Here is a 21671-nt window from a genome sequence, read left to right on the forward strand (position 1 = left end):
CAGAGGCAGCCCCCCAGGCTATGTGGGGCTTGAACCTGTGTGCAAGGACTTCCCAGCCGAGAGGCCGACTGGGGCCAGTCCTCAGGCAGGACACACCCTCCTGGGGCTGGCGGAGGGCTTGCTGCGCTGCCCCCAACGGGTTGTGCCCAAACTGAGGTCCCAGCTCTGATGCCCCTCGGGCTGCAGACAGGGTTTGGCCCTACATGGCTCTGTTCCCTCCCCAGGCCCCGTGGCCCTGGCAGAAGCTGTCCCAGTCCGTCCTAACGACGATTGCGTGGCCGGGTCAGCAGTCAGGGCCTGGGCCGGCCCGTGAGAATGTCCTGAGAGCGGGATGCAGAACCAGAGGCTGCGACAGCCTGATGCCTCCGGGGTGTGCAGGGGAAGGGCAGCTGAGCACTCACCCAGGGAAACACCTGCACGGGCTGTGCGGGACACAGGTCCACTGTAGGGGGCAGCTCCAGATCACGGCATGTGGGATGCCTGGTACGGGTGGCTGGCTGGCTGGACTGATGGGCGGATGGTGGACGGACTCTTCCCACAGGCCGTGCTCCATGAGTGCCCTCACACGCCCCCATCTTGGGCTTTGCCTCTGGCTGTGGCTGGGTGTCGCCTTGGGACTTGGCCAGGGACAAGGTAAGGACGTGGTGGGGGGCACTTCCTGGGGATGTGGCACCGGTCAGTGCCCGGCCCCACCCCAGGGCAGGGCACAGGCCCCACTCGAGGGGTCTCCGCCGTCTACTCCTGACTCCCCTGGAGTTCTGAGTTGAATGTGTGCTCGAGGACCTGTGTCCTCTGCCCCAAGTGCTACCCGCGGCTTTTGCTGGACCTTCAGACTCGCTATCTGTCGGTCCCGCGTGGGGACACTGCTATGTGCTTTCTGACACTTACTAGCACACGCGGCCCTGAATTCTGTCTTATGTCCATGCTTTATCTTGCACTATTTCAGGACACCACTTTTTTTTTTTTTTTTTAAGATTTTATTTATTTGACAGAGAGAGCAAGCGCGAGAGGGAACACAAGCAGGGGGCGTGGGAGAGGCAGAAGCAGGCTTCCCACGGAGCAGGGAGCCCGATGTGGGCTCGACCCCGGGACCTGGACCGAAGGCAGACGCATAGTGACTGAGCCCCCCAGGCGCCCCATCAGGACACCTCTTCAGTGTAAAATTTCCAAGCAGCAGAAAGCCAGAGTAAAACCAGGAAAACCCCCTTTCCCTCCTGGTCTCCCAGCAGAGCAGCGTTCTCCGCCGCCTGCTCTCGCCCTTTCCCTGCTCACTCTGAGGCACAGGGAGAACAGGCTGCCCGGCCCTCCCTGCAGTGCCTTACGGCCCACACTGAGGGCTTCCTACCGGGCTGGCTGAGGGACTCGTCTAACTGACGGCCCTTACCTATGTGACACTCATCACCGTGTCTTCGGAATAGCCCAAAAGGGACGCGGCTGCGGAACGTGGCTGCGTCCTCGCTGAGCTCCCCACGAGGGGCACCGGCCTGCACTGTTCTGGGAAGGTGGCTGCCAGCGCCCTGGCTTGGCCCCCAGCCCGGGCGACTCCCAGCGAGTCCTGTGAGGGCAGGAGACTGCGACTCCCCCGTTGGAAGATGCCACTCCTGGGCCACCGCCGGAGTCTTGCTGTTTCTGACTCCCAGTCTCTGTTGAGAACGCGTGCCCGGCCCGAGGGGTGCACCGTGTGGCCACACCTCGCGTGGTGGGAGGCACAGGTCTGCTGACCACTCTTCCTTGGTGCTGGCTTGGCATGCAGACTGGCCGTGGTCGTGGGGCATGTCCCCGGGTCCCCGTGGCTCTGACAGGTTCACGCGATGGTGGGGCCAAGTCGCTCGTGAGCCCACGGACAGCCTGTGCTCCGGGTTCAGCAGGGCCCCTGCAGACTCTGGGCAGACCTGGGTCTCCGGGACCCTGGGAGGGTGGAGGATGGGGTCCTGCAGGTCCGGGCTGCCTTCCCTGGGGATGGCCCTGCTGAGGAGGCGTTCCTGGGAGGCTTCCCACCAGCAGGCCCCCGGCCGTCTGCCCTGTGCCCCACTGAGGCCCCTTAACATGCAGAGCCCCAAGGCAGCTGGGAATGTCTCCCCCAACATGTCAGAGGCACTGTGAGACGGACTTGGGAGGGTCCTGCTTACAAGTGGCTTTTCATGGCTCCACCATGAGACGTTCCGGCCTTTCAGCCTGGTGCTCCTGGGAGCCGCTGGGCACATCCGGGGGCCCAGTCCAGCTGCTTCCCCCTCTGAACCATTGGTCATTGTGTCTGCCCTGGGCGCCCCCAACCCTGCTCTCATGACCCAGCTCTCACTGGGGCAGCCAGAAGAAGCCCATCTCTGTCCCCCTGTTCCAAAAATACCCACCCTGCCACGGACCTCCCGGAAGCTTCCCTGATGACCAGGCCGTGCCCCAGGCCTCAGGCCCCCACGCCCCCTCTTCCTCCCAGGACAGGCACGGCACCCCAGCAGGGCTCTTCCTACTGATCCTGGATGCTGGTCTGGGCCCCGGTCAGCAGGGCAGGGGCGCCCCTCACAGAGCCGTGCGGGCCTCCCTGGGTGGGGGCCGTCTCTTCACTGGACACACCATGCGGCCTTGGCACCTGGGACCCTCGGAGGGCCCAGTCCCCCTCCAGTCCCAGATAAGGCCTCAGGTTCTCCGGTGTCCCCCGGTGGGTGGGGCTGGGCCCCCACGGCTGCCAGGTGCTGTGCAGGGGTCAGCGCTGATCCCCCAGTCTTGTCTCCCCAGCGAGCAGCTGCCTGAGGCTGGCCGTGCTGCCCGAGCACCGGCTGCAGACGAAGTGGAGGGAGGCGGAGGGAAGCGGCTTTGGCTTCCTGGGGCAGGTGAAGCCCGCGGCAGGTACGGGGCTCCGGCAGGGCCAGCGGCTGGCACCCCGCTCTGGGCCCAGCTCCTCCAGCCCAGCACCCGTGTGTCCACGGGAAGGAAGGACAGCGTGGACAGGAGCGGGAGGTGAGGTCCGTGAGGCGCCACTGCTCCCCTCGTCAGCTCGCACCGAAGGCTCTCCCTGCTCCGTTGCCTCTGGTTCATTCTCCTGTGTTTTTAATTCCTTTATTTCTCCATTTTTAAAGAAGATTTATTTATTTATTAGAGTGTGCACAAGTAGGGGGAGCAGCAGATGGAGGGGGAGGGGCAGACTCCCTGCTGAGCGGGGCGCCCTTTGCGGGCTTGATCCCAGGACTCCGAGGTCATGACCTGAGCCGAAGGCAGACGCTTCGCTGCTGAGCCCCGCAGACGCCGTATTTCTCGTCTTCCATCCTGACCTGTACCCCTGCTTGTCTTCATGGACATTTAAGAGGTGGTTCAGGTTTCGTTCTCCCATTCTAGAATTTCCATCTGGAAAATGTCCGTTTGGTTTTTACATTCTAGGATTTCTTTTTGGTTGTTTCTAGTTTGATGCCTGAATCCATAGGCTCATCTCTAGGTCTCCTAAGTGGGTAGCACAGCTCACTTAAAGCCCCGCGCGCCGTTGTCTGGACGCCCAGTGGGTCTCTTCCCACCCCCTGCTGTTTCTCCTCACTTCCCCTTGTTCCTTGCACGCCCGGTCGCCCGTCGCTGGGCGGCAGCCGCTGTGCTGAGGACCTGACGTGACATTGTCTTCCTTCAGAAAAAGCTTGTGTTGGTTTCTGACGGAGGCGACGTGAACTAGCAGTCGTGGGGAATCTTTTTAAATTTAGAGGTTGAAGGCCCTCCCCACTCCGCAATGTGCACGGCCACGAACACACGTGCGCCTGGACGCACGCCCGGCCTCGGTCTCCCTCCCCACCCCCGCCCCAGGGGACGCAGAGCAGGAGGTGGTTCTGACCACCAAGGCCCCAGTGGGGCGCTTGAGCCCCTCCAAGGGCTACACCGTGCAGATCTTCAAGCTCACCGGCTCCGGGAACGCCCTGCTGGCGCAGAGGGAGTTTGTGCGGAAGTCTGTGACCTGCACAGGGGACCTGGCCGCGGAGCGGGGCTGTGTGGGAGGAGCAGGCCCCGGGGGTGGGGGACGCTCTCGGCCCCACACGTCCCCCTGAAGCCCAGGACCTGAAGAGTCACGCGACAAGCGGGAGCAGCCGGAAGCCCCCAGAGGCGGCCGCGGAGCCCACACCCTCCCATGCGGGGAGCCCAGGCCCTGAGCCCCGAGTTGCCTCGTCCCCAGGTCAAGACTCCCCCAGTCTTGGTGGTGCAGAATGGGGAGAGGGAGGGTCACCCTCCGCGGCTCCCGCTCTCCCGCGGGTCGGCCCTCCCGTCCCAGCTTCTCCTTGAGCCAGCCGGCCGCCCTCCGGCACTCACCCCAGCTCACGGGGACAGGCCGGTGAGTGCACTCGGGCACCCATGCCCCTTGCTGCCCCACACCTGAGTGTGGCAGGTGGGAAGTGACCCGGCTGTGACCTCGGCAGGGCTGTCTGGCGAGGAGCAGCGCCCAGCCAGGGGCTTAGGGGGCAAGGCCCCTTCCCAGCCCTCCACAGACCCGGAGTGGGAGAGCCAGGCCCGGGGCTCTGCGGGAACGACAGAGACGCCAGGTAAATGCCGGGACAGCTGCCGGGACACCTGGTTCTGTGGGCCAGGGGTGGGGGCCGGGGGGTTGGCCGGGGGGGTCGGGGGGGCCAGGGTAGGGGGGGGTGCTGTGTGACCCAGGGCAGACAGCTGTGGTGTTTCTGCCAGCCAAGCCTCCTCCACCAGACCAGGATGTCCCTGAATTTGTGTCCCCACCAGTCACAGTAGGGACAGAAAGAGGTATCTCTCTCCTCAGGTGGAAACGTCCCCTCTCGCACCCTCGCTGTCTCCCAGTGGGCTTGGTGACTGCTGGGACAGTCTCCACAGCCACATAGTGCTTTGAGCAGGGCTGTGCCCCACATCAGATGGGATTTCCTTGTACTCACCCTACCCAGGAGTCCTCACAAGGGGTCTGGCCTGGGTCCGAGGCTCGGCCTGGAGGCACCGAGTTTATAGACTTTGTGTCCAACGAGCTCCTAGGCCATCAGGACAAGCCACTGTCCCAGCCAGTGAGGCCTGAGGCCAGAGCTGCCGGCCATGCTGACCACCCCGCAGTCGACACCCCTTGGCTGGTCTCTGTCCGCTGGTCCCCACATCGACAGCTGCACCTGGGGACCAGCCCTGCTGAGGCCACTGGAAGGCAGAGGTGCTGGGGCACCTAGGGGTCTCATTAGCCCTTCCTGAGGGCACTCAGAGGGCTGACACCATAGACCAGGGTTCACATAGGGTGTTCTGAGTCCAGTGAGGGTCCCCAAGACCTGGCCACTTGCCTTACTTGAGGCCAGAGCCCCATGGCCCCTCTCTGTCCACCAACACAGGAAAGGAGACCCTGGGGGCTGAAGCACAGCCTGGAGCCGTTCGGGAGGGGCTTTAGAGTGGTGTGGCCCTGGCCCAGCTCCTCCCTCCCAGCCAACCCCCAGTTCTGCGGCACACCCCCCACACCCGGGGACATGCTCTTCCTGGTGGACGGGTCCTGGAGTGTTGGCCATAGTCATTTCCAGCAGGTCAAAGATTTCCTGGCCAGCATCATTGAGCCCTTTGAGATTGGGCCAAATAAAGTCCAAGTCGGTGGGTACCAACCCCCTGCCCCACCGCCCTGCCCGAGGTGTCCCCACAAATCCTACCCCCACCCAGGGGAGGCCCAATTCTGAGAAACGGCAAGTTGGGGAGGAGGCACAGAGCCTCCTGGGGAACCCGGAGGACAGCCCTGCCGATTGTGGTCCCTGGCCACCCACAGGCTGAGCCCCCCCCCAGGCCGGGCAGGTGGGGGCTCCTGCAGGGGCTGGGGGACGATCTGGTGACCTGTCCGGGTGCAAACGTGTACCCTGCCTGGTGTCCCGGTGAGGCCGTGTGTGCACTGGGCAGCTCAGCACCCAGAACTGCCCCTGCCCAGGCCTGACTCAGTACAGTGGAGACCCCCAGACCGAGTGGGACCTCAGCGCCTTCCGCAGCAAGGACAAGGTGCTGACAGCTGTCTGTAGCCTCCGCTATAAAGGGGGAAACACGTTCACGGGTGTGCCTGGGCCCCCAGCAGTCCCAGCCTTGGGGGTCTGTCCAGGTCTCTGTCCCAGAGTCCCCCCGACTCCATCCCACAGGGCAGCCTCCCAGACTTGAAGCCGAGGGCAATGTGGGTGCTGAGTCTGACTCACACCTTCATAGAGAGCAGATCATCCCTTAATGACCTCGGGTGAACACGGGGCTTCCTGTCAGCCGGCCTTGCTGGAAGCGAGTGGCTCCTCTGATGGGTGCAAGCTCCCGGGAGGGGCCGCCCGTGGAAGCAGCCCCCAAGCAGCGTGTCCCGCAGGCAGCCCCCTGGGTCTTGTGGTGGGTCCTGCCTCTGGAGCCCCCACTGGCGTGGCGGGACAGACTCGGTGGGCCCTGTGCTGGGGTCAGGGGCCGGCGGAACGGTGTCGGGCAGGAGGGTCGCTTGGGCCACACGCCTTTACTCTTGACTGCCCAAGGCCTGGCCCTGACTCACGTGCGGGAGCAGAACCTGAAGCCAGGAGCGGGGCCCCGCCCAGAGGCAGCCAAGGTGGTGGTCCTAGTGACGGACGGCAAATCCCAGGACGATGCCCATGCTGCTGGCCGCGTCCTCAAGGACCTGGGTGTCGCTGTCTTTGCTGTGGGTGAGCAGCCCCCATCCTCGGCTGGGTTTCTCATGGCCGGGCGGGCAGCTTCCATTCCCACCCCTCCGCCCTGGGCTGGAGGAGACCGCTGGGTGACTCAGGCCAGGGACCCCTGGTCGTGCTAGCCGGATGGGACAGATGCGTGGTGGGTGGGGCCGGGGGAGTCCTCGCTGCTGTACCCTGTGAGCAGGTGGGCAGAACGCAGACGAGGCCGAGCTGCGGCTCCTGGAGTCCCCCCCGCTAGACATCACCGTCCACAGCGTGCGGGACTTCCCCCAGCTTGGCACCCTGGCCGGCTTGCTCAGCCGCCTCATCTGCCAGAAGGTCCAAGGCGGGAGCCGGGGCCCTGGTGAGCAGAGTCCCCCTCACTGGCCACAGTCCTGCCTGGCCCCCCTAGGCAGAGGGAGAGGGTGGTTGTGGCCCCCAGATGGGACGCCCTGAGCCCCCCTCCCCTTGGCTCCCAGGGATCTGAGGGTATCTGCAGCCTGGGGGACACCTGTCCCTCCGGGAAGTGGCCCCTGGGGAGAGCAGGGCAGCTGCTAATGCAGGCCACCTGCTGGGCCATTGACCGGCCTCCTTCCCTCCCACAGTCACACCAGCTGTGGCCACCCCGGCCCCGGACACGTCTTCACTCCCGCCAGACTCACCTTGACCCAGGCGACCCCCTCCAGCATCCACTTGTCCTGGACCCCAGACCCCCAGCTGCCGCTCAAGTATCTGGTCACGTGGCGGCCTTCCGGGGTGGCCCCCCACAGGAGGTGAGGGGCTCTCTGCCGGCCGTGGACAGCGTCGGGGCCACGCGTGTGCAGCCGTCCTGCAGGACGGAGGGCGCGGTGAGGGTGGTCCGCAAGCGCGAGTGGAAAGGGGGAGTGGGCGTGCGTCCTCGCGCCACCTGTGGCTGTGTGGTGGCCGAGGTCACCGTGGGAAGCAAGGACTGACCTCAGCCCCACCAGAGCTGATCGTGTGCCTGCCCCACACCCCTGCGCTGCCCCGCAACCCTGTGCCCTGCACCCCTGTGCCCCACACCCCTGCGCTGCCCACCCCACAGGCTCAACTGTGGCTCCTGTTCCGGGTGGTGCTGGACGGGCCTGCCTTGTCCATGACGCTTCACAACCTGACCGTTGGCCCCGAGTACTTGGTGTCTGTGCTCCCTGTCGGCGAGGCCGGGGTCGGCAAGGGTCTGGGGGGCCTTGTGACCACAGGTGGGTGGGGTGGCATCATGCTGGGGTTTGGGGGTCACGCCCGCCAGCAGGGGTGGTGCAGAGCCTGGCCTGGTCTCAGCCCACCCGCGGTGTCACTGGGCCTTCCTGACCCTCGGTGTCCTCTTCTGAGTTGCTTGCGCCTGCTGTGGGTCTCCTGCCCTCTCGGGTGGCCACGAGCCCCCTTAGAAGCTTTCTCAAGACGTAATTCCCATGTTACAACAACTCAGCCGTGTGGTGTGAGGCTCCGCGGCCGTGGGTCCTGCCGTTGTCCACAGTTGGCTGTGGAGTAGCTCCTCACCAGAGTAGCTCCTCACTCCCAAGCTGCTGCCGCCGGCCCCCCAGCCCCTCAGCCCCTGGCACTCCCCTGTCTGCAGCGGTCCGCGTAGATTTGCCGTTTCTGGACCCTACGCCGTGTGGCTTCTCCGAGGGGCTTCTCACCTGGGGGCCGGGCACGCCCACCCTCAGGGCAGGCAGTCTTCAACAGAAACCCGCAGAGCTGTCCACTGGAAACGCGGCCCAAAGCGAAGTCTGGGGACAGAGTCGGAGGGGTGTGTGGGTGACCCCCACCCTCCCGCCTCCGTCTCCACTGAGACCCACCGCAAGGTCGGCATGGCCCGGGGCCCTGTCACTTGAGTGAGGCCCCTCCGTGTGTGTGCGTACGCTTTCTGCGGGGTGCTGCGTCCCTAAAGTGGCCCCCGCCCCCAGCACCTCTGCCTCTGCCCCAGGCACTGACCCTGGCTGCAGGGACACCCACCACCGTCCGCCTCACCTGGCGGCCATTGGCGAGGCCACGCAGTACCTGGTGCCTGCTCGCCAGCCTCCCCGAGCCACCAGGAGGGGAGGCAGAGGAGGGTGCTTGCCAGCAGGTGCAGGTGGGGCAGCCAGAGGTGCTGCTGGATGGCCTGAAGCCTGGCACGGACTACGACGTCCAGGTGCAGAGCTTGCAAGGGCCGGAGAAGTCGGTGGGTCTTGGCGGAGCAGGGAGGCTCCTCATGGGCCCCCAGGTCCCGGGCGCCGTGGCGGGGAGCGAGCCCACCCCGTCTGTGGAGGGGCAACACTTCCGTGGCAGAACACAGACAAATGAGAGCAGAGATGGTCTGGGGTGAGGGGCTCCGGGGACGTGTCCCCTCCCAGATCTCTGACCCAGGACCCAGGAACCACCTGACGCTCCCGTCCCCTCCCAGATCTCTGACCCAGGACCCAGGAACCACCTGACGCTCCCCGACCTGCTGGCAGCCACCAAATATAGGGTCCAGGTCTCGGCGGTCTACGGAGCAAGGGAGAGCGCGCCAGTGTCTGCTACAGGCCGGATGAGTGAGTGGGCACCAAGACCACCAGACCCAGACAGACCCCACACTCACACCTCTCCAGGCCCCAGCCAGGCCCAGACCCATCCAGACCCCAGCTGGACCCCAGACCCTCATGCCCAGGCAGCCCCCAGTCAGACCCAACGAGACCCCAGACCTAGGCAGGCCCCAGACCCAGCCAGGCACCTGGCCGCCTGGGCCCTGGGGACCTGCCAGCAGGGTGTGCTGTCTGCTGCACGCCGCACGTCACCCAGCAGCACAGAGGTAGCAGAAGGGCGCTCCGGGGTTTTAATGGAAACCTTCCCTGTTGTGCAGCGCGGACAGAAAGCCCACGGTTAAGACCGTATCAGTCCAATATAACGGGTGCGGCGTGGTGCGGCTGGGGGCCGGATGGAGCCCTTGCCCGCAGCTACTCGGAACTGCGGAGTGGGCTCGTGGTTCTGTACGTGTGTCCAGGAGGTCAGGGCAGACATCCAGCCCGGCAGGAGTCCTGGGCCAGCCGAATGCAGATCACAGAGAGGGCAGGTGATGGTCACAGGGGCACTACTTGCGGAGGCCCAGGCTGACCTCCCTTGATGTATCAAGTTCATGGACAAGGCCTCAGTGGTCCCTGGGGGACTGCCACCCGCAGGCAAGGACCCTGCTGGTTCTGGTTTGTTGCTGGTTTCCTTGGAAAATTAGACAGACACTCAGAACAGAGGACCCTCAGAGGCCATTCAGCTCGGCCGCTGCAGCTTCCTTCTGTGGCCCTCCACAGGGCCGTCCAGTTTTCGCTTGAATGCCTCTGGGGATTGGGTCCTCCCTCTGTGGTGCCTTTACCGGCCCGCGGACCACTTCAGAGCACCTCCTGTGCCCCTGGCTGTGGAGGAAGCCTGCGTGGCCAGGTTAGCACATACCCACAGCCACGCATCTTCCTGGCCCCTTGGCACCTTAGGTGGCCAGTGTCAGGGTGCAGCACCCAGTCGGAGCCCCCATGGCCGGGTACTGTCTTCCGGGGCTGGAATTGTGGCCACCAGGGGAGCAGGATACCATCCCTGTCCCTTCTCTGTCCCGCCCCCGTGGTGTGGGGCCCCCAGGCCTGGAGAGCAGCAAGCTGGTATGGATGAGGCTGTGGCTCCCATGCACTGTGGACTTGAGGACAGGGTGACCACCAGGGGCCCCGGATGGAGTCGAATCTGCCACTGATCCTGACTCCCTCCCGGCAGCCTGCCCCACCCTCAGCCCAGGTAGGGACCCTCCCATGTCCCACCTGTCCCTCCTGTTGCGTCCTCGTGGGGAAGGCAGCCGGGGACCCCCACCTGCCATGAAGGGGCAGTGGCTGCACCAGGTCATGGGGTCACTAGAAGCAGTCAGGCAGGGGGTCCCCATGAGCTGGTGTTCTCTTCTCACGTCACTATGGAGGTTATAGAGAGGACGTGGCCATGCAGAGACCAGGCCGGGGCCGTGTGTCCTGCTCGGCCTCCCGCAGGCTCTCTGCTAACTGGGAGCTGGGAGAGGGGCCAAGGCTGGGGTCACCCAGGGACGGGCCCTGACACGGGGCTGACATGTGAGTGGCAGATCTGCCCGCAGTAAGGTGTGGCTTCTCCCACCTCCCCCTGCTCCCGCCCCGGGCCCAGGGCCACACTGGACACCCAGGGAGGCAAGGTCACATTCACTCGTGCCCCTGACGTCAGAGCAGGTGCAGACGCCGTGAGCTGAGTCAGCCCAGGTGCGGTGGGGGGGCGCCCTTGCCGCTACCAGGGGTGGCGTCACCCTGGCGTCACCCAGCCCGACTCCCACCCACCGCGGGCCCCAAGGGTGCGTCGGTCCATGGTCTTCGCAGTCACGGTCTTCCCGTCTGTGTGCCCTGGGCTGCTCCTCTCCGCCCTCCCTGGACCCCTGGTGTTTTCTCTCCTTCCCGAGTCTCTGATCACGCCCACCCAGGCTTCCACCTCGTGGCCGGCTTCGACCTCGTGGCCGGCTTCGGGCTGGTGGAGCAGGAGCACGCGTCCCTCCGAGGCGTTGCCGTGGAGCGTGCGGCGTCCAGCTGCACCCGGACCTTCACGCTCTTGAAGGACGCTCGGCTGACCCGCTGGGCCAGGTGGGGGGGCCCGGGAGCGGCTGCGGAAGGTGCGGCTTTGCCGGCTCTGAGCTCGCGCTCCCTCAGCGCCCGCTGACTCCCACCCACCCCAACCTGCTCCCGCACTAACGTTTCTTTCAGGGGGTGACAGGTCTTCCCTCTGCGTGTGGGTGGCTGAAGCCGGTCTCTTTCTCAGTGGCCCCTTCCTCCCGTCCGAGCTTGAATCTGGGGTCTCTATCAGGGCGGGCTGCTCGGAGTGTCCGGAACCCTGAGGCTGTCCTCCCTGGACGACGCCTGGTCTGCCATCCTTGTCCCTTTTCTGCAAGCGACAGACTGTCTCAGGCCCTCACTATCCACCCTCCGGAGCTCACGGTTCTGCCGGTGTGGCCCCCACCCCAGGGGAGGTCACCCAGCGCCAAGTGCCCCCTGCCGTGATAGCTGCCAGAGTGGGGCTCCAGGCTGCGAAGAGTTGAAGGGTCAGGAAGGCCTGCCGAGGAAGTGGCAGACAAGTAAGAGCCACCGGGGAGACAACAGGGAAGGGGAAAAGCACTTAGGAAGAAGGAGCAGCCTGTGCCAAGGCCCTGGGGTCCGCTTACTCAGAGAACCTCAAGAATGTGCAGGGCTGGCTCTTTGGGCTCTTGGTCATCCTAAGAGCAAACGAAGGGCAGAGAGTGAAGCTGTAGGCCTGCAGGAACAATGCTACTGGGTGACCTAACACCCTGCTCCCTGCCCTTCCCACCCCTCCGCGGGCGCCACTGGGCGCTGGCACAGACACACCCCCTGTGTGCCTGTTCTGAGCACACCAACAAGCTCGGGTCAGCGGGGGCGACTCCTGAGGGCGGAGCCACCTGTGGGCTTGTGGGCTCCTAACCCCAGGCCGAGACCCTCCTGCCAGGCCCCCGTGACCTGCCCCCTTCTGCCCCTGTAGCGCCCCCAGGGAATGGGGTCTTGGAGGACCCTGCCCAGGAGTGTCGTCAACACTGACTCTGGTAGGGTGAGCTTTGGTCCCGGCCACAGAGCATGTGTGGCTGAACCCCCACCAGCCTGGGGCGCTTCTGTCCCCCACAGACCGCATGTTACTGTTGGGGATGGAGCAGGAGAGGCCCAGCGTGGTCACGGACCCCCGCACTGCAGCGCCGTGGGTCTGGGGGTCCCATGCGCTCCTCCCCCTCCCCTGCAGCTGGCAGGAAGTCTCTGACCTACTTCAACCATGACCCCAGGGCCACCCTGCAAGAGGTGACCTTTGACCTGCCCGAAGTGAAGAAGATTTTCTTTGGAAGCTTCCACAAGGTCCTGGAAGGTTCCCGAACGACTGGAGTGTGCCTCCCCCAAGACCCTCCTCCAGTCCCTGAGTTTGGGGACAGGCCCCCCCAGGACACACAGGACGTGACTGCCTGCCACCCGCAGCCCCCGTCACACACCGCGGCCCGCCCCTGCGTCCCCCGTTTTCCTGAAGAGTCCTGTCTGGCCTGTCTGAGCCCCTGCCCCGCACTCCCCTCTCGACAGATGTCTTCACGTGGGTTCGAGAGCATCCCAGCCCCTGGGACCCCTCCCCTGGGACGGTGCGATTCAGTCCCTTTATAAAGGGGAAACTGAGGCCCCATGAGGGGGTGTCCCATGAGACCTGAGGTGGAGTCAGGGTCCTGCCACCCTCGTGACGGGCCCTTGCTCCCCCTGGCTGGCTGGGGCCGTAGGGGAACCCGTGCTGGTGTCCGGCAGGTGCACGGGGCCGTGGGCCACTCCAAGGTCAGGCTCTACGTGGACTGCCAGAAGGTGGCCGAGAGGCCAATTGGGGAGGCCGGCAGCCCACCTGCCACGGGCTTCGTGATGCTGGGGAGGCTGGCCAAGGCCCGGGGCCCCCGGAGCAGCTCAGCCACAGTGAGCACGGGACTTGTCCTGCCGGGCCAGGCCGGAGGGGGCCACGGAAACCCGGCCTGGTCTGGCTGACCCTCTCTGTTGTAGTTACAGCTCCAGCTGCTGCACTTCGTGCGCAGGGACTCCTGGCAGGGAAGGGCGTGTGCTGCGAGCTCCCTGCGGCGGTGGGTGGGCCCGCGCCTGCCGAGGCTCCTAGAGTCTGGGGGTAGACAGCATGTCCATCACCATGGGGCTGGGGGAGAGCAGGACAGGCTTCCTGGAGGAGGTGGCCTCTGGGCCAGAGCCGGCACCCTGGGCAGCCCGAGGCCCTGGGGGCCAGGCAGGCTGGAATGTGTCAGGAAGTCCCCGGCTGCAGGGGTGCCCACTGCCCTTTCCTGCAGGCACAGCTGGGGTGTACGCTGCGGGCCAGGAAGGGGCTCAGCCAGCAAAGCCAGAGGGACCACCAGAGACTTGGTCGGCCTCTACACCTTGCAAGTGTGGCCGGGTTCCTCACTTTGGACCCACCCTGGGCTTGGCCATGCTTGGGACTTAGGAGGGACTGTGAGATGGCCCAGGCAGGGCAGCCTTGAAGGGTGGCGCCCAGGATGGGGTCCCTGCCCTTCATTCCCAGCCTGCCAGGCGTCCTAGAACCCCAGAGTCTGTGGCTACTCTGAGCTCTAGCTCAGACGAGAACAGCTGGGGACGCTCTTAATGAGTGGCGTCTCCTTTCTCCCAGAAGGATGGAGAGACTGCCTTGCCTTCTCTTCTGCCTGCACCTGTTCCTCGCAGACCCCTGGGCCCCCAGGGCCTCCAGTGAGTCCTCCCCTGGGGTGACCAGGGGCTCCTGGCAACATTCCATGGTCACAGCACCGAGCAGCGGCCCCAGCCGGCCGCACGCGCTCTCACGCCCCCCAGTCGCCTCATGCGACCCCTCCCCAGCTGCCCTCCCCTGAGCTGAGCCCTCTCTGGTGTGGGGGCCAGCATATCCCCAATTTCCCCGTGGGGCTGCAGCACTGTGCTGCTGGGGACCAGTGAGTGTGACAAGGCCTGGCCATGCATCACAGCCATGTGGGTGGACTCTGTCCTGGGTACTCTGGCTGGGGGACCCTGGGAGGCCACTCTCTAGGCCCTGGACCATCCCCCACTGGGCGGGGCCTGCAGTGAGACTGTTGGTGGACAGGCACTGGCTCTGGGCTCTGTGGCCCATACCAGACGGGGTCAGGATTTGAAACAGGACCTGCCAGAACGGGAGCCTGCTCTACGCAGAGGCTGTAGGAGGGAAGGATAGGCTGGGGTTCTCTTGTCCTGGAAGACACTTCCCCTTCTCCACCTAAACTTGGGGACTGCAGCCCAGGCCAATACTGTGGGGCCCTTGGGGGGACTGCGCTGAGCCCTTACCGTGCCCCTGCAGGGCCTCCCTGGAAGGAACGGAGCCCCAGGAGAGCAGGGCTTCCCAGGGCCCAGGGTGAGCAGTGGGGAGTCCCATAGGGCCGGACCCTACCTTTCCTGAGAATGCAGAGGGAGCCCCACAGCTAGAAGCTAGGTGCCCTCCCCAGGGAGGGGCCAGCTCCCCACCCCAGCCCCAGAAATGACCCTGAACCTGAGCGCTCTGACCAGGGGACCCTGTTGCTGCTGGTTTAACAGGCTTTTCTCCTAAAGCAGCTCCAGCTCCCTGTGGAAGTTGCTGGAATTTTCTTGTCGGACAAATGTCCTTTGAACCCTTTCCACCGGGTCGCTTTTCTTACTAATTCTTGGGGGCGTTCACGCTCTGTGGATACTACCACGTGCCTGAGTCCTGACCACGTTTAACCGCCCGTGGCTGTGCAGACCCAGTGCGGGGCGGGCACTGAGGCTTTGGGGTGTGGCTGCCCCGTCTGCACGTCTTGTCTTACTAGACTGGAACTCGAGTGTGGGTGCTAAATCAGGTTCGCTGCTGTGGACACAGCCCGACGACCTCTCGTCCTGGAGCTGCTAGTTTGGTGACTGATCTGAGTGTCCTGCCGGATCCTGGGCTGCCTTGCGTGCGCACAAGCTCATGCCGCCGTTTTTTTTTTTGCAGAGGTCGGTACCTTCCACGCTTGGCTCACGAGCGTTACCTGAGAGCGTCCTCTCACCACCCCCGCAATGTCAAGCAGTGGAAGCAGTGGGTGTCCCCGTGTCCCTCAGAGTCTGGGAAGGATGCTCCAGCCAGGCCTGAGTCTAGCATGTCAGGAGTGCAGACCACCCGTGCCCGGCAGTGGGCACCTGACCCAAGTGGGTGAAGGGCCCTGGGTGGGGGACACGTCCGAGTGGTGCCATGAGAAGCAAACCCTCTGGCCCCGCTGGCCCCGCCGAGACCCGGGGGGCTCGAGTCTGCGGTGCCCGGTGGGCTGGGTGTCTGTGGCCTGCCACCTCCTTCAGACCTGTCCCCCCTTCTCTCCTGCCAGGATGGCCCCCATGCTGCCCACAGTGACCCTGCACCCCCCCCCCAGACTCGGCACCGAGAACGGCTGTGCGGGCGGGAGGAAGAGGCAGGAGCAGCGAGTCCTGGGGGGGACCTGGGGGCCGAAGGGGGTGGTGGGAGCCTTTCCTTTGTACTGTTTTCCGCACTCAGAGGAATGGCATCGCGCTGGCCAAGGGGGACTGCTCACTCCAGGGAGGGGTGTCCCTGGGGCCTGGAGCCCATCCCTGCCGGGGCGAGGCCAGGGCTCCCCACCCTGGGCCCTCAGAGATAAGTGTCACCCTTCCATGGCTTGAGGACCCCTGTCCCACCGTCTCCGTTATGGCGTGACTCCGTGCCCCGGGACACAACTTCTCAGCTGCACTCCGAGCTACGGTGGGTGGGGGGTCTTCAAACGCGGTGCCCAGCCCCCCCCTGACCCTGGCTGATTGGCCTCCTGGGCCCAGCCAGGTGTGGGGTTTGGACAGTCTTGGGGGCTCCTCACCTCCCTAAGCAGGCCATCTCTGACACCGCAGCGGCTAGCTCACCTCTTCTGTGCTCGGGCCTCATGGGGACCCTGACCGGCTGGCCCCATGCCTTGTCAGGCCAGTGCCCCCCGCTCCCGCCCAGCGGCCTGGATAGGGCAGCTGGTGCCGTGCCCCACCCCAGCCATGTCCCACTTTTGCTCACGGAGAGACCTTCCCAGCAGAGGGTCTGGGGCCACACCCGCCACAGCCTGTCAAGGCCGCCCCGTTCCCGGTGCTCGGGAGAGCTCGGGGCAGGCCTCCTTTAGATGCGGAGGCCCACAAAGGCTTCTGAGGGGACATTAGAGCAGAGACAAACCCGAGGGAAGTGGCCGCTGGCAGAAAGCTCTAGCAGGGACGCGGCGTGGAGGCCTGGACCGCGGCACCCCAGGAACGGCGAGGGACAGAGAAAGTGGAGCCCAGGGCCAGGGGCAGGTGGGCTGGGGTCTGGACCTCGACTTAGGAGGCCTCTGGGGCTGCTGAGCTTCTCCCCCTCAGGGACCTCCTCCGTGGACGGAGACAGAGGTGATGAGGGTGGGCAGAGGTCGGAGCTGCCCGCAGGAGGCTGAGCCCTGCGGGGAGCGGTCTGGGCGGGGGAGGGCAGGTTCTGAGGACAGAAGTGTGGGGGCCGCCGTCTCACCGTGAGTAGAAGCCATGCGGCTGGCTCCCCGGGTGTGAAGTCTCGGCCAGGGGGACCCTGTCGGGGTGGGGGGCAGACATGAGGCACCCGCCCTGGGCTGCTCGGTCCAGGAGGCAGGAGAGGGCACCGGCTCCCCGCCCCGCCCGCCCTGATCTGCCGCGGCCCAGCCTGCCGCCTCCGACCCAGCTCGGCGGGCTGGGGACAGCGATCCCGCGCCCTCCCCTGTGGCTGACTGCACGAGTCCACGTGAGGCCACGGTAGCACCCAGAGCCTCCACACACGCGCGGGCTCACGCTCACCTTCCCACTCATGCGCTCCCGGACACAGACACGCGCCCACGGCCGCCGGGTCGGGGAGACGAAGCGTCGGGGAGCCGAGCGGCCGACTGGGCCGACGGCGCGGCCTCCAGACCGCCACGCACACGCGCGCTCTCCCTGTTTACCAGGGTCACGGCGCCTCCAGAGAGGGGAGCGTGGACGGAGCGCCGCGGGGCCGGGGCTCGCAGCGGTAAGGCAGGGGCGGCGCGCAGCCCCGTGCGAGACAAGAGGCCGGCGGCCGGGCGGTCTCGGACACCCCGGAACCCGGGCGGCACCATCCGTGGGGAGGCGTCTCCCGGGGCTCAGATGGCACGAGAAAGAGAGAATGTGAGTGTCGGTGTCACGGCGGGTCCCACGACGAAACGGGGGCAAGAGGACGAGGGCTGCGGAGCGCGGAAATCGCGTCGTGTTAGAAATCCGAGAATCCGGGGCGCCTGGGTGGCTCAGTGGGCTAAAGCCTCTGCCTTCGGCTCAGGTCATGATCCCAGGGTCCTGGGATTGAGCCCCACATCGGGCTCTCTGCTCTGCAGGGAGCCTGCTTCCTCCTCTCTCTCTCTCTCTGCCTACTTGTGATCTGTCAAATAAATAAATAAAATCTTAAAAAAAAAAAGAAAGAAAGAAATCCGAGAATTCGAGGAGACCTGAGACCTCGCACTGCAGGCTCGAAACCCAAACGGGATTGACTTTCTAAAATGCAAGCTTAGGGGGCATCTGGGGCTCAGCTGGTTACAGGTCTGGGTCGGTTTCTGCTCAGGTCATGCTCCCTGGGTCTGGAGACGGGCAGACAGAGCCCTACGGCGGAGCCCCACTCTGCGCTCAGCGGGGGCCTCTGCAGATTCCCGCCACCCCCCCCCACTCTCCCACTGACCCTCCCCTCCCCTGTCTAAAAAAAACCAAAAAATTAGATTCTTTAATGCAAAACATGACAAAGACAATGAAAATTCTCCTGAGAAGTCAGGTCAGCGTCAGAAGACAGGAGTGTGATGACCCAAAGTGTTGAAGAAAAAATACTCAAATTTTACATCCAGTGGAACTATCACTGACATCAATGGGGAAAAACATGCTCCGAGTCCACAGAGTCTCGGAAGGGACAGGAGATCCTCTGGCACCCCAGCTGGGCGGGGCAGAAAAGGGAGAAATTAGAGGCTACGCGCGGGAAACCCCACAGTCACTGGAAGGCCTAATGAGATCTGCTACCGACTGAATAATGAAGCCCTCCACACGGACAAGTCACTGCAATTCTAGATCCTTCTGCGGTGGCTGGTGTGTAGCAGGGCAGGTTCCTGAAGACACCCAAAGCCCTTGCTTTATTTGGTGGTGGGTGGCGGGATATTAATTTATTAAACTCTTAAAACATATAAACCTTGGTCTTAAGTTGGGAGCAGCCACCAGGAGGAAAAAAGTAGAACGTATAACCCTCAAGATGAGTCAGCGAGGTCAAGTTTTCTTTTCTGGGATGGGATAGAACGAGTAAACAGAGAAACCAGAAAAACAGCTCAAACATACCCCAGTGTAGCAGAAATTACAATAAATAGAAGTGAGTTTAACTCATCAGAAGATGAGCTCTCCAAGCTGTGTTGAAAGACAAAGCCCAGGGGCGCCTGGGTGGCTCAGTGGGTTAAGCCGCTGCCTTCGGCTCGGGTCATGATCTCAGGGTCCTGGGATCGAGCCCCGCGTGGGGCTCCCTGCTCGGCCGGGAACCTGCTTCTCCCTCTGCCTCTGCCTCTGCTGCTCCGGCGGGTGAGCTCACTCTCTCTCTCGTGCTCATTCTCTTTCTCTCCCGCAAATACAATCTTTAAAACAATAAACCGAAACACAGAAACGAGAACACAGCTTTCCGGAAGGAAATACAGATGTGCACAGCCTCGGGATACGCAGATTTCTCAGAAAGGCTCTGTAAGCAAGAACCGTCGCCGGGAGCAGTAACAAACCGCCCTCCGTCGAGCTTAAAACCTTCTCTTCAAGACACCACTCAGAAGATGAAAAATACAGTCCCAGGTGGGAAGAAATAGTTGCTCACTGAAAGAAAGCGGTAGGTAATGAGACTCCGTCCACGGTCGACTGAGTGAGACGCCGCGCACAGCCCAGCGCCGCGGGGCCTGAGAAGCGGACGGGAAGCGCGAGCTCCCGTGAGCAGCTCGCAGCCGTGTGACCGCAGCCAAGTGTCGCAGGGGCACCCGGCCAGGAAGTTTCTCAGCTCCTTATGAATACAGCAGCAGCTTCCTACGGCCCCAGAATTCTAGCTATTTGCCCCAAAGACGCGAAACCGCGTCCACACAGACCCATGACTGAGTGTGCGAAGTGGCCCCACCCAGCACAGCAGAACGACCCAAACGTCCAGCAGTGAGCACACACGGTGGCACGTCCGCGGACACCAGCCAAGAGCACAGACTGTGGGCGGGCAGCCGCCACACGCGGAGCCCAGGAGGCCATCCATCCGCAAAGGAGTAGCCTCCGTTTCCGCGAGGTTCTAGAACACACGGAGCCACTGTAGCAGCGGCGGTTGTGGCGGTGCGTCCCGGGGCACGGCAGGGGGGTGCATCCTGGGGTGACACAATGCTGCATTGACTGTGCACACGGCACCCGCGTCAGCAGGAACAGGAGTCAGGTTCGCGGTTCAAGGCGGAAACACCCCTGAAGGAAGCTGACGGGCTATGTTGCTGTCGGGGAAGGGGGAGCGCAACACCCGGAACTCTGCCCAGACAGACGGGGGCGTGCGGTGAGGGGGCACCGGGCCGGTCCTCAGGAGGACGAGAGCCCCAACGCGACAGCAGGGCAGAAGCCAGCAAGCCCGCAGCGGTTCTCAGCGATACCCGCTCGGGAGTCGGGAGGGAAAACAGACGGAGGCCAGTGGTCTGCTGAGCCCAGGCAGACCTCGCCCCTGACCGACCTGGCCGGCACTTCTGGAACATTCCCCACGGCCAGCCACACCTCCCTGTAAAGGATACACGGACCATGGGCCATAATCAACCACACGCTGGGCCCCAAAGAAGCGCTTGTCACGGAAAAATCAAACTGCCCGCAACGGGGTTAAATCAGAAACCCACGCTGGGCACTGGGGCAGCCGGTTCCCGCAGCCGCTGAGGTGCATTGGGGAAGAGCCGGGCAGGCGGTCCCGGCGGGAAGCCCGGGCATGGAGGGACCGGGAGGCGAAGGGACGCGAGCGCGCACACGTCCCGCCTCGGGGCAGTCGCTCCAACAGAAACGCACAAACACCCCAAAACACACCGGAGATGTCCGCAGCAGAATTGTGTCTAACAGCCCCGCACTGGAAACAGCCCTGAGGCCGGGCCGCGCAGGGCGGGTCAGCTAAGGCTGGGGGAGCCGCACTCGGGACGCTGCAGAGCCACGGGGCTGCGGCGCGGGCTGCGCGCGGCGTGTGGACGGAACACGAACACCGGGGAGACCGGAGGACGGCCGCAGGCTGAGGCCCGGGGCGCGGCCCATCCGGTCTGCGAGGGAAGGCCGGCCAAGCTGTGCGCTTGATGGGTGAGCTGGGGAGACAGACGGACGTCCGGGTGCGCCGGCAGGAGGCAGGGATGGGCCCCGCCGTCTCGGCTGAGCCCCACATTCAGGGGCACGCAGGGCCGTCTGCTGTAGCATTTTTACTCAGACTGAGAGACTGTGGACTAGGAAGGACCGGGTCCCAGGACCACGGTCAGGGTAACGGTCACCGCCAGGGGAACGCACACCGGGATCATGGGCTTGCCCTGTGGGGGCTCCGGTGGGAAGCCGGTTCCACTCTGGGGGTCGCAAGGTCTCTGTGGAAGCAGCAGGCCTGCTGCCGTAGGCCATGGCCGGCATGGCCCGCTGGGCTGGGGGTCGTCGAGGGTGGGGAACGCCGGAACCGAGTCCACTGGTGGCAAGGGAGCCGAGGCGCGTGGGGACTCTGGGAATCCGGGCACCAGCTGACCCCCGTGACGGAGAAGCCCGACCACCGTGCTCCGTGCCCGTCTCCACTCACACAAGTGGCCCAGCGAGGCCATGGAGAGGCCAGTGCCACTGAACGGAGGACCTGTGACTTCATTCCCACGCCGTGCCCCCCAGGGCCACAGGACGGGGTGAGAGGAAGGCCCAGACCACGGCCTTGCTGGGGCCTCTGGGGCAGGGCAGGGCGGATGGCCGGCGCCTGGCCCTGGGTGTGTGAGGCCGGGACTGGTGGCTGGGGGACAAGGAGAGCAGGGCACGCAGGGGTGGGGCCAGGCTGCGAGCCGGAGGGGAGGCACACGCCTGGCAGGCTCCAGGCAAACGCCCACCCCCCACCCCACGACCTCCCTAGCTCTGGGAGCCTCCCCTCGCCAGGCCTGTAAGGCCCCCAAGATGTCCTAACATCCCAAGATACCGACCACAGAAACCAGGTTAACACGACAGGAAACGAGAGCGTGTCCCGCACAAAGACCAGGCGGCCCTCATGGCCACTGAGCCAGACCCCGGGACTGGGAGCGAAGGTCGTGGGCAAGGGACCCAGAAGCCCCCACGCTTCCGTTCGCGTAGACGGAGAACGCCCCTCGGCGGCGACCGCTGCCAGTTCACGGGCAGACAGAAGACCATGATGGGTCTTGGCGATGCCACCCTGGCAGGGCGGGGGACGAGAGGGACCCGCCCCATCGGGCTCCCCCCACACCCCGACCACCAGAACAGGCCGGGCGGGCTCCCTGGGAACCGTGGCGTCCGTGTGTGCACCGGGGTCCTGGGTCCTCGGTATCTTGTGTCGTCAGCCTCGCTGACCTGGTCACGGGGA

The 21671-nt window shown here is 64.7% G+C and overlaps 1 protein-coding gene across 1 annotated transcript; it reads left to right on the forward strand.

Moving 5' to 3' along the window:
• The first annotated feature begins 497 nt into the window (after positions 1–497).
• Positions 498–14644, forward strand: COL20A1 (collagen type XX alpha 1 chain). Its single transcript, XM_045070609.1, is given in 21 exon segments — positions 498–633; positions 2734–2844; positions 3781–3923; positions 4027–4159; positions 4500–4508; positions 5392–5550; positions 5876–5995; positions 6444–6608; positions 6799–6961; positions 7208–7360; positions 7677–7810; positions 8516–8814; positions 8995–9124; positions 11041–11226; positions 11576–11622; positions 12245–12466; positions 12896–13054; positions 13139–13178; positions 13181–13219; positions 13767–13843; positions 14442–14644. Coding segments are annotated over 21 exon segments (2712 nt in total). The 5' UTR covers positions 498–509; the 3' UTR covers positions 14541–14644.
• Positions 14645–21671: the final 7027 nt, after the last annotated feature.

The sequence above is a fragment of the Mustela putorius genome, unplaced genomic scaffold (assembly GCF_011764305.1).
Source record: "Mustela putorius furo isolate JIRA1106 unplaced genomic scaffold, ASM1176430v1.1 tig00003972_pilon_pilon_pilon, whole genome shotgun sequence".
Taxonomy (NCBI): Eukaryota; Metazoa; Chordata; class Mammalia; order Carnivora; family Mustelidae; genus Mustela; species Mustela putorius.